Source organism: Myiozetetes cayanensis, unplaced genomic scaffold (genome assembly GCF_022539395.1).
Source record: "Myiozetetes cayanensis isolate MyiCay16 unplaced genomic scaffold, myiCay2020 scf5-8, whole genome shotgun sequence".
NCBI classification, from domain to species: Eukaryota; Metazoa; Chordata; class Aves; order Passeriformes; family Tyrannidae; genus Myiozetetes; species Myiozetetes cayanensis.
The window spans coordinates 86,951,935-86,967,329 of record NW_026087742.1 but is presented as its reverse complement, the minus strand read 5'-3'; the positions used below and the strand labels follow the sequence as shown (position 1 = coordinate 86,967,329).

Sequence of the window (15,395 nt, the reverse complement as noted above, 5' to 3'; positions counted from 1 at the left end):
TTTTTTTGCCAGTGACAGTCACTTTATTTTGACGTTTTCATTTCTGATGGATTTTCCCCCGTGTCTAGTGTCTTCAGCAATCTGAAGAGTCCAGCTGCTTCTCGTATCCGACTGAACTCAATACAGAATGCTTGCACTTCTATAAACAAGTCCTGTACATTAATAATTTTGTTTCTGATTAAAGACTGAAGAAAGACACAAACAAGACGTACCAGGCGGTTCTGAAACAAAAGAGACATGGTTTCATAATCCAAATAAATGTCTGCAGCCACGTCAGTTAAAGGATGTCTGGCCCTCGGCAGTGCAAGTGAGGCATTTCAGGAGCAGTTCAGCTTCATCAGCTATCTGGTACAGCTTTTTCAATTAATAAACTGAATCCTCTGCTTTATAGATCTGTACTTCTGGATACGGGAGCTTTCTCAAGATTAATCCCATGTACAGATGAAGCACCAGATCCACCTATGCACTGTACTTAATTTGTTATGTAATCTCTGAATAAAGGCAGAGAGAAGGGATAATAGCTTAAGATGATGTCATCATTTGGGTCTTGCTTAGTCTTACTTTCTACAATAAAACCACAAAGAAACATGAACAAACTTCACATCTCAAAATTTCCATCACCACATTATCAAGGCACTCCAGATGGGAAGTGACAGCAACAGAACTGATTCCAAACTTCCTTCATGGAAAGTGCTCTGCTGCTGAATTAGCAGATGACCCTCTTACTCTGTCTTAGAAGGAAAGACAGTTCCAGGGACACCTAATCCAAGAATATGCCTCAGAGCTCATGGTTCATTTCCTGCCTGATTCAGTGAAAAAGAGGGGATCTTGGAAGTGTTCCTCCTTCTTAAGAGTTGCTTAGAAGAGCATGCTGGGAGTTGGGAAGTGGAGGCCTAGGAACCGGCACCCACAATTTGTCATACATAGATCCAGTTACTACTCTCTGCTTTACACAGAGCACATCCCAAGGACCAAAGCAGATCTTTATCATTAAAGTGGTCTCATTCTTCATATTGTGAGAAAGAGCTGAACACAAACCTTTCCCTAAAAGCAACTATATACATGAAGGATGTTTATCAGACAGAAATGAGGGGCTTGATAGATTAAGTGTCCAAAGCATTTCAGATTATTTTACACTAAATGTAAGTTATCAGCTATTTTTTTCAGGAACTGAGTTTACTACTGCAAAATTTACTACCTATAACAAGAGAATTCAGAAACTGAGTAACTGATTTCCTTCACTGAAATCAAAAGGCATCGTGCTTTCTCTGCAATACAAGTTAGTTACAAGAGTAACTTTAATAACTGAGGAACATGAAACTCGGAGCAAAAGAACAAATGCAAGATACTGGCTGATTCCCAGTCTGTGAGGATCATTTCCAATAGCAGTTTTGTACCATGCTTTTCAAACAAAACATGAGTCTATGAGAGCTTATACACATTTAAAAAAAGTTAGATCTCCCAAGCTCTGCCTGCTACTTAGGGATCAGTATGTGTTCCCTGACCCTCTGTTCTTTTGTCCTGTGTGTGCCTGAAGCACAGCTCCTACATGGTCTCTTTGAGCACGAGCCCCTTTGAGCCCAGTGTCCCACTCTAGGCATATTCTCAGCTGCAGTCCAAGTCTGCTGCGGTTTTCCTGCTCCACTACCAAATATAATATAGGCACAGCTGCTATTCAGCAGGTCACAGGTCAAGTCACTCATGTATCTGCCAGAGTCCCAAAGCAGAGAAGCATCAGAAGCCACCAGAAGATAACAAATGGTTAGTCACCATCTGGAAGGGTGCCGAGAACAAGACAGAAGGAGGGTTGCTGCTATCTCAAACCCCACCACAACCCTACCGTCTGTATCATGCACAATTTTCATCTCTGTCACTTAAGGATATAGTAGAGCTGGAGAAAGGACACCAAAAAAGCTTAAGGAACAGCTGCCTTGTTGCAAGAGGCTGCAGTTCTTCAGTATTGAGAGGAAAAAGCTGAGGCAGGACTTGGTCAAGATTCACAAAGCCTTGGGTAAACTGAACATGGAACTATTTTCCACTGATGACGTACCCAAGAAAACAAGTTTGACTGGGCACTTGGTGAAACCAACAGATCAGGAGAGAAGGAAATACCTCAAACAGCACACAGACAACCCTGCATGCTGAAGGTGTGGAAACCTCATGTTTCCCCTGATCCTCCCCAGTCAGGGATCCTTGAAGTGGCTGTAACTTGCATGCTGGTACTGAAGAAGTATGACAGGCTCGTGAAGCAGAGTATGGTATTAGGAAGACAAAGGACTTGCAGGCTGTTATAGGTCATGACTGAAAAGCGAAACTTCCATGGGAGTTTTGTAACATTCACCTCAGAGGTCTGGAAGTGTTGGGCACACTTGTATAGAAAAGAAGCTTGAAGCTTAAAATTATGCAGAAGGCAAACTAATACTGCGGTGAAAAAAAGGCTGAGTGACAGATAACCCTTTTGGATGTAAGGACCCCAGTCACATAAAACTGCAGTTTTGCCAGGAAGAAATATATGATGTCTACAGAAAAACAGGGAACAGTAATTACCGGTGAAGTCTTATAAAATAGTGAAGAACCATCTGTTAAACACTATGTTAACTGTGTTAGGAAAAAAACGTGCCTTTGAAATAAAGAAACAGTAAGACAGAGTAATTTAATGCTTATCAGCCATATAAAAATCACAGCACATATTAAACACAGCAATATATGGGACACTTTTTTCAAACCAATTTATTCAAGTACTCACCTGCATATATTTGTCTTTAATCTGTTCACAGGTGGAGATACAATTGGAGATATAAAGATGAATAAATTCAGGTGGGAGATCAACTGCAGTAGTAAGCCTGTTCAAATAAAAAATATCCAGTGGTTTATGAAACCATAATTCTAGTGATTCTGTTGCAAAACAAGTAAGTTAGACTTGTGATATTAATTTATCTCCCATTCTGTCATACAGAACTGATTTTTGACAGCTTCCACAGACATTTCTACTTATTTAGATTTCTTCATTAAGAGTCCAAAACATTTTATTTTAGCTCTGACACAATACAGAAGCTGAGTTAGACTGGTTTCTAGTATATCTGACACACCTACAAACATTACACAAATGAGTCAGTGACATGAGTTTCCAATTTACAATGAGGCCCTCTAGCTGTCTGAGTACCAAGGTTCTTTGCAATAAGCACTGCAATACCATTTTGCTTATTCATATTTGAATTTCACGTACTGATTCGAGATGCTGAAATCCTTCCTTACATATACAACTGGAATAACTCCTTTGTTTCTGCAAAATTATCAGTTCCTTAGTTCCTTCAGCTGTAAGTTTGGAGCAAAATGAATCTCTATGGTTCAACTACAAGACCCTGACTAGAGGAAAAGGTTAACTAGAGATTGATGATGCACAATAACCTCAGAAGCTTCTTACTACAGAAGAATTGGAGAACTACTGCATCAAAGAATGGCACTGGTGTATTTTTAAGGGTTAGCAGCAAAGCACACCTATTTGTGTTTTAACAATACTGCTACCAGTGTATTTGAGTTGCCACTGTTTCTTAATTGAAAGAGCAGTACAGCTCTCATCAGATAACAACATACACTAAATGTAGAACTGCCTAAGGTTACAACAGAACTTGACCCAAGTAAATCCAATCAGTCCTATCTCAAGTAGTGAAAGGGGGACAAGAGGGAAAAAGGTGAATGTTTTAGTTTCAAGTGCAGTTTTAATTTTTTGTCTTATTTCACTTAAAAATCAGTGTCTCCCTGTTTGCACTGAGTCATTTGTCTGATGATAGAAATTGTTCCTATGGTAGCTGTGCTGTGGGAAAACCAGCATGCCTGGTGGTGTAGCTATCCTGGACATTCAGGGCAGTCACTGCTGTCAGTCTGCAACAGTAGGGAGGGATTTATTTCAGCTATGTTTCTTTACTCGAATGATATTTAAGTGCAGTTTGACCCTGCTGCAAAAAAGACTGCTGAAGGAGGCCGATTTGGTAGTTCACATTCAGTAATTGCTATTCAGAAATGGAAGAAAGTAAGACAGATGTACTTCTGTAGTTTGTGGGGATTAGCTGTCTGAGAAGTTTCCTATTTAAGGGGCTAGCATTCTGTTAAGAAAATGGCTTGTATCAATATGCAGAAGTTATTCTCAATGAAAACAGGGCATGAACCTACAGCAGGGCCACTATTTAACAATAACACCTTTTGTTCACTTAAGCTGCATCAAGAATGCAAATTGGGATTAAGCAGATTAGCCACATGGAATTAACTGTTTGCGGAGGATTCTCACAATAGCTGCCCTTTGTCCCACTGTACTCTTCTATCTCCCACACAGGCATGCCTCAAGAAGGATCAAAATGAACATTTCCAGATGTCCTAATAAAACACAACTGCTCCCTCAGTTGGAAGAAAAGACGGAAGCTAGAGACGGGGCTAAGCTTTTAGGTATGAGAAAAGAACACGAATTCGTGCGACCCGTTATGGGAGCTATCAGTCACTACAGTTCAAACACAAACACATTCATTCACTGATCATTTTGCAAGTCAGGAACTAAACCTGCAGCTTCCTGGGACATAGGACATCTACTTGCTAAGGAAATTTATACATTATGCAGAACCTGAGGTCTGACAAAAACATTCAGACATATTATAGATTGCAGTGACAGACTCCATAAGTGGCACCATTTTAAATAACTGTTTTGAGCTCAATGTATCAGTTTGATAAAATAATCTTCTAGCAGTTATCCAGTCCAGCTGAAGTTAAGCAAAACAGGACATGTATTTCCCTATTCTTATCAAAGTAGAAACACTTTGCTAATTTTAGAGAGTAATGCAGTGTTTTCTAAAGAAAATAAGCCTCTCCATTCTTGGAGCAGGGATTGAAAGATTAACTAGTAAAGCACCTGTGCAAGAAATCATCTTTTTACCATACCTAATATGGTATGTTATGAATAATTAACAAAAGTATTTTAATTAAACTACATAAAATTATATATAAATTATATAAAATTATAATTAATATAAAGTGTAATATATACCTCCAATATCACATCTTTCTCCTGGGAATTTGTGAGGGTTTTTTCCTGTTGCAATTTTGCTGCTGCTAATAGGAAGCTGTTAACATTACAGTTATATTTTAAAATAGCAAGGCTGTAAAAAGGAACTTAAAAATTTGCAGTGTTCTCTCAAGTTAGCCCTGAAGATGTTTGAGAGGTTCAATTCTTTAATACCCACCCTCAACTAACTTTATAAACTTAGTCTGGACTAAAATAAGAGGTTTTTTTCTTAAACTACAGGCACCACCAATAAAGAACTACAGGAAAGGAAGTAAAGCCTTTATGAAAGAAACAGCATTAGACAGTCCCATAGTCATAAAAAGCAACAAATCCACAGCACGCTCTTCCTTGCAGGATTAATCAGAGAACACTAAGGCTTATTATTAAAACATTATGGAAAAAAAATCCAACATAAACACCATAAAGAAATTGAAAAGGGAATGACAGTTTGATACTCTTTTCCTACACTGTAATCTGACTAGCTATTTCTTCCATTCCTGTTACTTTTGGGAGTGTTTGGAATGCATCTAAATACAGTCCTGTGGCCTCACAATCACTTAATAACTGTTAATTTATTTGTTTTACATACTTAGCAAAACCTTGTTAGATTTAAGATCGTACTCACCGATTTACAACTTCCATTGAATGTAAGGACATGTCCATGTTGACCAAGACAGAAAAATACTCTGTTATTTGACTAGACTGCATTAGTTTCAGCAACATTTCTATAGCTACCAAAGGATTGTTTTCAACCAGGTCTGGCAATTTGGCAGGAGTGAGACCGATATGGTAAACAAGCTTGGGATCCTTTTCCAATTCTCCAAGGAGCTGTGAAGAGAAAAAAACAACAAAAAAACCCAAAAACTCTTGGTTTGTTTTTCCTCAACTATTCATGCTACTGTTTGAAGAAACTACTATAATACATCTAAGATACAGGAGAATGATAACTCTTTAGATTTAGGCTTCTTGACTGAAAAAATGCCAGAGGTCTACTTTAAAATTTCCATGTACAGGCAACTATGGCCATAAAACCTTTAGTAAGGCATTTAGCAGTCTTTCATCAGTGGATAGTAAAGAACAGGGAAAAAAAAACAACAAAAAAACCACATGAAAAGTTTTAGCCTCCTTTAGTTTCCTGTCCAGCAGAAGAAAATCTCAATTTCAGGTTCACTGTTGTCAGAAAGAGTTCTGCAAATAAGGGTTATTTTATAGTGTCAGCATGATGATTATGAAAAAAAAGCCCACTAAAATCAGGGGTAATATTATAAAATTGAGAAAAAATAAATAATTTGGTTTGGTATTTCTGAAATAATTATTTATCAAAAGCTTCCACAGAAGCATGAACAACTTAGTTATATGAAGATTTTTCCATGCAGAAAAATATCAGTGTTACTTATTGATCAACTGTAACTACATCCAGTCACTGCTATGGAGTTTAAGGATTTCTTCTATAATAATACAAATCCAAGTCAAAATTCTTGGGTTTTTACAATTTGAAGTACTTGGGAGTTTCCTGAATCCAAACAGAGACCATTTAAAGTGCTCAAAGTTTTCTAAAATACACAAGTTAGACAGCTTGTTAGGAAATCATTTTAGACAGCAAAAGTGCATCATACTTGCCTGTGTTTGCTGTGGGGATGTCAAAGGACTTTTAAAAGCTTTTGCCATGATTCTTTTTATCTCCACTCCAGTGCTGTTCTTAACACACATTGATTTATCCCATTGAATTGTGTGATCTGGCTCGATGGGATTTAACCATGCCAATTCATCCTCACATATATGGAGTGGAGGCGGTGGTCGAATAAACTCTGGTCGAAAGTGACCTAAAATGGCAACAAAGTGAAATGTTTTCGTAGGCTGGGGGTATTCAGTTTTATATCAGTACAAAAAGAACCCCCAAAGCCCCTTTGTCTATAAGCCACTGTAACACTGAGAACGGCATTACAATCCTATCTGCCTCCCAGAAAAACATTTATTTATGATTTTTAGTGATACCATTACATCAGTGTGTTTTTCCTCTTGATTCAGATCACGAAGTTACTGATCCCGTGGTTTTTTTCCCCTCACACAGCAACCGCTTCCTTGGGAGGTATTACCAGAAAATGCAGATCTCTGTGCAGGGTCTAAGATCTGTTAGCCAACAGGCGACATGGGGAAGAGCTTGAAGACAGACTCCAAAGTCTGAAAACGCAAACACTATGGAATCTGATCTACAGACAGCCTGATAGTGCAGTTTTGTTCTGCTCCCTTCATCTTAACTCCCGTTTCATACTTCTCAATTCCATTATATTTTATCTGAAGAGTAGAATAACACAGCATGTCACGTTACAGAACCAAAGATGTGAAAGTGCACATACTTTCTATAGGAGGTTTTGGTCCACTCACTAAGGCTTCCGTGATCTGGGAAGCAACAGAGCTGTCAAAACCAGAGTTGGAAGAATCTGGGTCAGGATCGCTGAGAATGCTGGGGAAGCTGGCCTTGCTCTGTGTTGGCAACTCGGACTGGCGTTCTGAAAGAAGAATATTAAACCATAAAATTGAAACAGAGGTGCCTTGAATACTAAAGGTAGTGAGAAACAAGCAGCTTTAAAAAAATAACAAGCTTAAAAAAACCCAAACCAGATAACATCAACATGAAATTTAGTACAGCATCAGGCAGCTAGTAGTGAGAGTATCAGCTGACAGGCAAGGGACCCCGAGGTATGCAGCAAGGATAAAGAAGAAATAGAAATTATCTTAAACTTAGTCTTGGCTCTAGAAAAGGTAGGTAACTGATGTAATCTGCATCCAAAAGCACATTATTAGGTTCCCATAATACTCCTGAAAGAGTTCACATGGTGCATCTAATTTTGTAATCACTTACTCTCAGAGCAGGAAAGTGAGAAATCTACATGGATCTGTTTACAGAAGACAATGGTCATACCAGACCTGAAGTCAGCTATTCAAATTCACCCAACACCTTTCCATGGCATTGCCTAATCTACTTGGGCATTCACTGTCAAACCACAGTCAATGCTCCTGTGGAAAACAATGGAGTTTTAACTGTTGTGCGATTCTAGAGAGATTGTCATTAAAGCAAACCTGAAAGGAGATGAAAGTGTCCCTTTGAAGGCCAAACTATGGAACATAAACAAGCTACATAAAAATAATATTAAGGTTAGTATATACAGCCAAAGACTTGAAGAAAAAGTGGCCAAAAGTGAAAATATCGGGGCTCAATACTTCATTGTCAGGTTTTTAAGTGTTCTTCTGTCACAACCTATCACTCTTCTGTATCTGAAGACTTGATGGCTAATCTTCTATGTACTATTTTGATAGATCATGTTTTCCATTGCTTTGGCAAAAAAACTCCAAAGAACAAAAACCAGAAAAATCCCCACTACAGAAACACCACCTGACACTCCTCCCTCCCAGCCCATTAACGCAGAACACTAAGAAGCAGATTAAGCCTTAAGCAATCTGAAGTCCAAAAATGTTGGTACCACACAAGAAATCCCTTGAAGAAGTTCTACATGAAACTACACACAACTCCTTTTCCTGGTTAATTGAACGTAGTGCTGTCATATTTTGTGTTCCCCAACACTTCTAAGCAAAGTGTGCTTGCTCCTTTCTGTGCAACCACGTTGACACTTCCCAGCTTTCAGATAATGCAAATATTTGCATATATGCTCACCAAAGCAGCACAGCAGGGTATGTTTTTCTGTTAAAGGCAACAACTAGCATACTTTTCAGTTATTTAAACAAAAAAACATTTTAAAGGCAAAGTCCAAATGAGCACATCTTCTTCCCCACATCGCATTGATATAGAAGTGGGATGGCCAGTTTCCAAGCAAGCAGGTCTATTTGCACATACCTAGAGAAAAAAACCCCAATATTTTTTGGTGTTCAAACCGGCTCCTTCTTCCCAACAATATATTTCAGATTAGCTCCAGATGTGACTCATCAGTCAATGTGACCTGAACAATCACATTCCTCCTCACGTTCTCCTGTCAAAGGATAAGCATCACATTGCTTTTCTTTTCAATCTAGCAAAAGTGGATCACTTTCCCACTCTTGAGCTAATGCTGCAAGATGTAACTTTATTATAAACTGATGATATAATTGTAATAAGTAACAGTCAATTTGCCAGGTACAGCTGAAGTACTGGTACAAGACAGCACTGTGACAGCTATGCTTTTTCTCTCACACTAGAAATACTGCAAAGGGTGAAAAGGGATAAAAATCCAGAAAAAACACCCAGAAAATAAAACAAAAACAAACAAAAAACTCCACCCTTAAAAAAAACACCCACAAAGCTTTAGATTAACACCTTTCTATACTTGCAAAATGCTCTCATATTTAAGGTAGTGGCATACATGCTTAAAGAGTTATTGTTAAGGAGGATAAAAGAGTTAAGGTGTAATATCTGCTTGAAGTTTCTCCATGTGCTGGAACAAGGGCTTGAAGACACTACAGCAGAGTTCAAGCTTTTCCATATTTAGGACAGATGAGAGAAAGTGTTTCTCAGGTAACTCACAGTCATGGAACAATTAAGAGTTTCCATTCATAACAGAACCACAGCCACAAACCTTCCTTACCTGCTAATGCCAGCTGAAGCCCACTTATATCCACTGACTGGGCCATGTTCCCCACATCCATTGCAGCAATCTGCCGAGGAGTCTTCTTGAACAGCTCTCTAGGAGGGGCCAACATCAGTTGAGAAAGAAAGAATTTTTCTGGAGGAGTTATGGGAGGTAAGAAGCCTGTGGACACACAGTGGAAAACAATTCCTGGTTTTTAATGCAGGAGCATGAACAGTTTCCAGGTGCTTCTTGTGGAACAAGCAAAACTAAAATGCATACTGATGTATTGTTTAAGGCAAGATCAGTGCAGCTGGAGAGTCTGTGTGCACACATAAAATTGTTACCTACTCAGCTCCTAAAGCAATGCAAAATGCAGCACTACCCTGATCACCGTTATGCACCTTGACATGCAAAATCTGAGGCTAAGTCACTCACACTGGTTTATTCACACACTTTCCAATCCAGACAGTGAGCTACAAAGCATGACCTGACATCGCAATTCACAGAATCAGAGAATGGTTTGGGTCGGATGAGACCTTAAAAGACCACCTTGTTCCAACCCCTCTGACACAGGCAAGGATACCTTCCTCTAGACCAGGTTGCTCAGAACTCCATCCAACCTGGCCTTGGAAACTTCCAGGCATGGGGCATCCACAGCTTCTGGGGGCAACCTTTTCCAGTGTTCTGCCACCCTCACAGTAAAGAATTTTTTACTAATATCTAATGTAAACCTACTCTCAGTTTGAAGCCATTCCCCCTTGTCCTGTCACTACAGGCCCTTGTAAAAAGTCCATCTCTGTTTTTCTTATAGTCTCCCTCCAAGGACTGGAAAGCTGCAATTGGGTGACCCTGAAGCCTTCTCTTCCCCAGGCTGAACAAATCCAATTCTCTCAGCATTTCCTTGTGCCGAGAGATGCTCCATTCTCCTAATTAACTTGGTGGCTCTCCTCCAGACTCACTCCAACAGGTTATTTTTTTTTTAAAAAACGACTTACACAAGGCTGTATTTACTGAAGAGGGGAAAAAGTGCTTCATGTATTTGTCTCTGAGAGGATTGTTTCACAGCTTCAAAGCTGTCAGAAGCCTCTTATCACCTCGGTTTTTGTAAAGGCTTTCTCCACAAAAATTCTGCGTTATCACAGAATCAGTTAGGTTAGAAAAGACCTCTGAGATCGTCAAGTCCAAACCGTGACCAAACACCACCACGACAAGTAGACCATGGAACAAAGTGCCATGTCCAGCCACTCCTTAAACACCTCCAGCGACGGTGACTCTGCCACTTCCCTGGACAGCCTCTTTTAATGTCACATCCCCAACCCCCACCTGACCACAACCTCCTTGCAGGTAGAAGGTGATAAGATCCTCCTCCTCCTCTCCAGGCCAAGCAGCCCCAGCTCCCTCAGAAGACAGACGCAGAGCTCCCCGCGGCCCTCCCCGGGAGGGCCCGGGCGATGGGACACACACACACATACACACGCACCTACCTGAGAGCGGGGTGCGCTCCGCCTCGTCGCCGCCGCCGCGCTCGGGCGCGGGGTTGAGCAGGTGCGCGAAGACGGCGGCGAAGGGGTTGGCGGCGAGCGGCTCGGTGCGGTACATCTCCCACAGCAGGTACAGCGCCGTGAGCCGCTGCGCCGGGCTGGGCAGCAGGTCGGGCTGCTGCAGCAGCAGGACGAGCACCGAGCCCAGCCGGAAGTGCTCGGCCTTGCCGAAGTAGTGGTGGAAGGCGCCGGAGAGCCCCTCGAAGGTGCTGCCGCCCGCCTCCTCCGACACGATGCTCAGCAGGCTCGACAGCTCCTTCGGCGACAGGCTCATCCTGCCGCCCGCCGCCGCCGCCGCCGCCGCCGCCTCGCCCGCCTCCGCTCCCCCCTGCGTGCCGGGCGCGGGGCTCCCGCCGCCCCCGGGCATCCGACCGCCGACCCGGCTCCCTCACCGGGCCCGCCGCCCGCCCTTTCCGGCGCTGCCGTAAAGGCTTCCCGGGGCGTTCCCGTGGCGGCGGCGGCGGCGGCGCGCACCGGGATTGGCCCGCGCGGCCCCGCGCGGGGCGGGGCGGGGCGTGGCGTTGGACAGCGCGGCCCCGCCACGGGCGGGCGCGCGCGCCCCCTGCCGGCCCCCGTTCGGCCCCGCGCGCTCCCGCGGGGGGCCGGCAGGGGGCGCGCGCGCCCGCCCGTGGCGGGGCCCAGAAGAGCTTGGCTTTCCAGTTCGCCATACGGATGTAAGAGGTGGGATTCAGTTTCTGAAGTAAACTGAAAGCTCGTGTTCTTCATACAGATAAAGTAACAGAGGTGATCCCTGATTCGCGTTGCTGATGGGAAGGAAACCCAGATCCCCAAAGGTGTAAAAGGGTAACATATACAGCTGTTATGAAAACGATGGTTCGGGGGAGAAAAAGCAGGGTCTACAGCCAGGTGAGGCATGATCTGAAAGCCTTGTTGATGATAGAGCAGCTACTCACTAGCGGACTGGATCACACTGAGAGGTCTGCTTGCAAGATACACTGCTAGAATAGTAAAGTAGATGGAAGAGGATGCCAGTGGGCTGCCTAACATGGCCAGCATATTCAAAGATTACTTGGAAGTTTAGACCAATTTAGATTTACAACAACTGCAGCATAATAATAATGGCCAGTCTTCGCGAGCGAAGATCCGGGGAAGGTCTTTCCACCTTCCAGCCTGCGCATTGGATTTTTTAGGTGAGACACAGTGTGCGCGGAACTGAGCCCACCCTTTAATCCTAAGGTTCATCTGCCGGGGCCAAGCGAGCTTGGACGGTGGCAGTGAGGTCCTTAGGACGTAGGTGGGTTGCCTTTAAGGGCTAACGAGCCCCACCTGCCCGGGAGTGGCCCTGACCGGGAATCGAACCCGGGTCTCCGCGGTGATAGCGCGGCGCCTTTACCACTGGACAACTGCAGCAAGGACTTTAAGATTTGGGAAGAAGATCAAAGTATTGCAAATTGCCGAGGGAGTAAACTGTGTATGTGTGTGGTAGGGTGCGCTGGAGGACTTGGGAAAGCGTGGACCTTCAGACTGATCAGCAGATTTTCTGTTTCTGATGTGCTGGCAAAAGTTGTATTTGTTCATTTTTGGGATGAAGTTTATGGTTAGAAGTGATCACATCTAAAATTGTGCCTTAAATTGAGAGGTAGTTTGCTGGGTGCTAATCACCCAGCAATCCACCTGAACAAACCTGTGGCGCTTCTGTCCGGGTGGTCTTTTGTGTACAGCCTGCTCCCAGTAACAAGCTCTGCTGAAGACACCAGAGCAAAAAGAAGAAACATGTTTAGAAAGTGAAAGCTGCCTCTTTTCCTGTAAATTTCAGAAACACAAGACACTCTGATGTTGTGCTTACTGGAATAATGTAAGCAGAACTGCAGAAATGGACTTCAGAAAGTTTCCCCAATGACTAAGATAGCAAAAAAGTTGTGTGACTCATATGTGCTCACTAATGCAGCCATCTGAAATTATTTTACCCAAATTAAAAGGTTTCTGGTCGAAACAGGAAAGCTAACGCTTTAGAAGATGGAATACTTTACAGGAAATGGGATGAGTACAAACATTAATTGACAAAGGCAATTTTGAAGTCAGAATGATTTTAAAACAGAGTACCATTTCAGGGCAGGAAAATCCTTCATCTAAGGAAAAGATGGGGGTAAAATACTCTTGGGGTATGAAGTGTACTGCAGAAGAAGGTTTCTGTGACTGCACAGGGCACTGTATTTTGTGGACACATGAGTGTATTGGATATTCTTGGGCTCAAAACGTGTGTAATGAAGAAGCAAGAGTATGTGATATTAGTGCAGACTCAATTAAAATAAGTTCTCAGCCAGATTTGATTTCTGAAATGGATCACATTGCACTTAAGGAGGAGGCCTGGGGCCTCTGCTACCTCAGTGGGTCAGGGGGGTCAGATTCCGGAGGAGATACCTCGCTGCAGCACAGTCTCGTGGTGTAAAGGGAACAGTTTGTTTTAGTCCCTTTGCAGAATGACTCCTCTGGGAGCAGGCTGAGCATATTCCATTTCTTTCAGATGGCTAAAATGGCTACTAAATGGCCAATACAAGCATAAAAATATACCTGTCATTCTTTATGCTTGGGTTTGAATAAGAACCTCAGTAAAAATCATACTTTTGAGTTCCTAAAGAGGGTTGAAGGGATTGGGGCTATACCTAAATTACTGACTCTGAGTCTACTTGTGTACTCTGTCCTGTTGGCTCATAAATGTTCATAGAAATGCAGAGATTCCAGGTTAAAAGTAACAGACAATCTAGTTTGGAAGGTAAGCTTTTGCAAATACAAATACACCTTTACTAATTATTTGACAATTAATATGCTATTGATTTGGTATTTAGAAGAACACCTGCCTCTGATAAATAGTAATTGCTACTGGAAAATTAAATTCACATCCAAGGGAGAACATTGAGATTTCCCGAGCTAAGGGAGAGGCTGTGTCATTTGACCACAGAAGTCGTTTTTCCTTTTTTCCTTATTAAAATTGATTATATTATTGTTTGTTATTGTATTTTAGAACACAAGGAACAGAAGGAACACAAGGAACACAAACTGCATTGCAGGCAAAAGGAAAAAAGGTACTAATGAAGGATCAATACAAAAAGACAACATTTGAAGGGAGAAAAAAGGTGTTAAAAAGATGTATTAAATTGACTTGCTGTGCAGCAAATTTTTGAGTTTCTTCTAGCAAAGAGGCTGAATACCTAGGAAACAACTCCTACCAGCATATTTCTTATTACATCTTTCATTTGGAAAGGACACAGTACGAAGGAATTAAATCACACCTTAAGGGGTAAATTAAAGCACTGCCAGATTGTTCTGTTTATTCTCATGAGAATTCTCTCTCATACACAAATTCCTTTCCACAGTAGTTAAAGTGACCCATCCTGTCTACAGTGTATTTTAAGTAGCAACATATCAGAGAGAGGAAGGAGTAGAAGGATATTGCATGCATTTCTTCATGTGTGTCTTTCTAGTGACAACTGCGTGTTTTTCTTACTAGTTCATCTCTTCAATTCAAAACACAAGATAGGACCACCAATGCAAAAACAGATTTTATTATTCCTAGAGTAATCAACAGTATTGGCATACCAACAATGCCTAAAAGTCTTCCTGAATAACTGTATGAGAACACATCTTCACTTATTAGTCAGCCCTCAAAGCTGCCAAGGCATCTTGGATACAACTTGAAGAGCACTTTAGAAACACCAAAAATGTACTTGCATGAATGGCTTCATAAGTGCTGAACACTTGAAATAAATATGTTTGTTGCTGAATTCTTTAACTACTGTGAGTTTTAGTGATAACTCTGTTTTTTAAGCCAGTACTCACATGGCAGATGCTCACACATGTAAATTAGTATTAGTCCACTCACTTGGTTTCTTGAGTGTTGGACACTTCCAGAAGAGATGGAATTGGCCTGATTTAAATTAATGGTGAATCTCCAGCAGAGTTGTATTGGCACAAAAAGGCATCCAAAAGTATGGCTATTTACACATGTATCTTTGCATAGACCCTTCTTGTGATGAGGAAACCCTTCCTTGATGACTCAGAAACACGTTTTCCTGCAAAAACTATTTGAAGCAAAATAATATTTTCATTTGTCCTTGGTTTTCTGGCTCTTTATTCTGATGGGATTTTTTGTAATTTTAAAATAACTGAGCATATGTTTTGTGTGAAAACATTCCGTCTGTGCATTGCTCGGGAACTCTTCACTATGAACTTTAATTTGAGCACTCAGCATTTTTAATTTGAGCTGTGCAATTGCACATCTGA

At 41.7% G+C, this 15,395-nt stretch overlaps 1 protein-coding gene across 1 annotated transcript; it reads right to left on the bottom strand.

Moving 5' to 3' along the window:
- On the bottom strand, positions 1 to 11,575 carry CNOT11 (CCR4-NOT transcription complex subunit 11). Its single transcript, XM_050332497.1, has 7 exons — positions 11,097 to 11,575; positions 9,628 to 9,792; positions 7,408 to 7,560; positions 6,671 to 6,873; positions 5,676 to 5,878; positions 2,747 to 2,843; positions 1 to 221 (listed from the first exon to the last, which is right to left on the bottom strand). Exons 1-7 carry the CDS (start codon positions 11,518 to 11,520, stop codon positions 24 to 26), a joined length of 1,443 nt encoding a protein of 480 aa, XP_050188454.1. The 5' UTR covers positions 11,521 to 11,575; the 3' UTR covers positions 1 to 23.
- Between the last annotated feature and the right edge of the window lie 3,820 nt (positions 11,576 to 15,395).

Bases quoted from the DNA above. Each gene is read 5' to 3' on its own strand.
- CNOT11 (XM_050332497.1), bottom strand. From the start codon at position 11,520: ATGCCCGGGGGCGGCGGGAGCCCCGCGCCCGGCACGCAGGGGGGAGCG. The intron at 6,874-7,407 runs GTATGTGCACTT...TTGCCATTTTAG, and splicing joins ACCAAAACCTCCTATAGAAA to GTCACTTTCGACCAGAGTTT. The intron at 2,844-5,675 runs GTGAGTACGATC...TTATTTGAACAG, and splicing joins TCAATGGAAGTTGTAAATCG to GCTTACTACTGCAGTTGATC.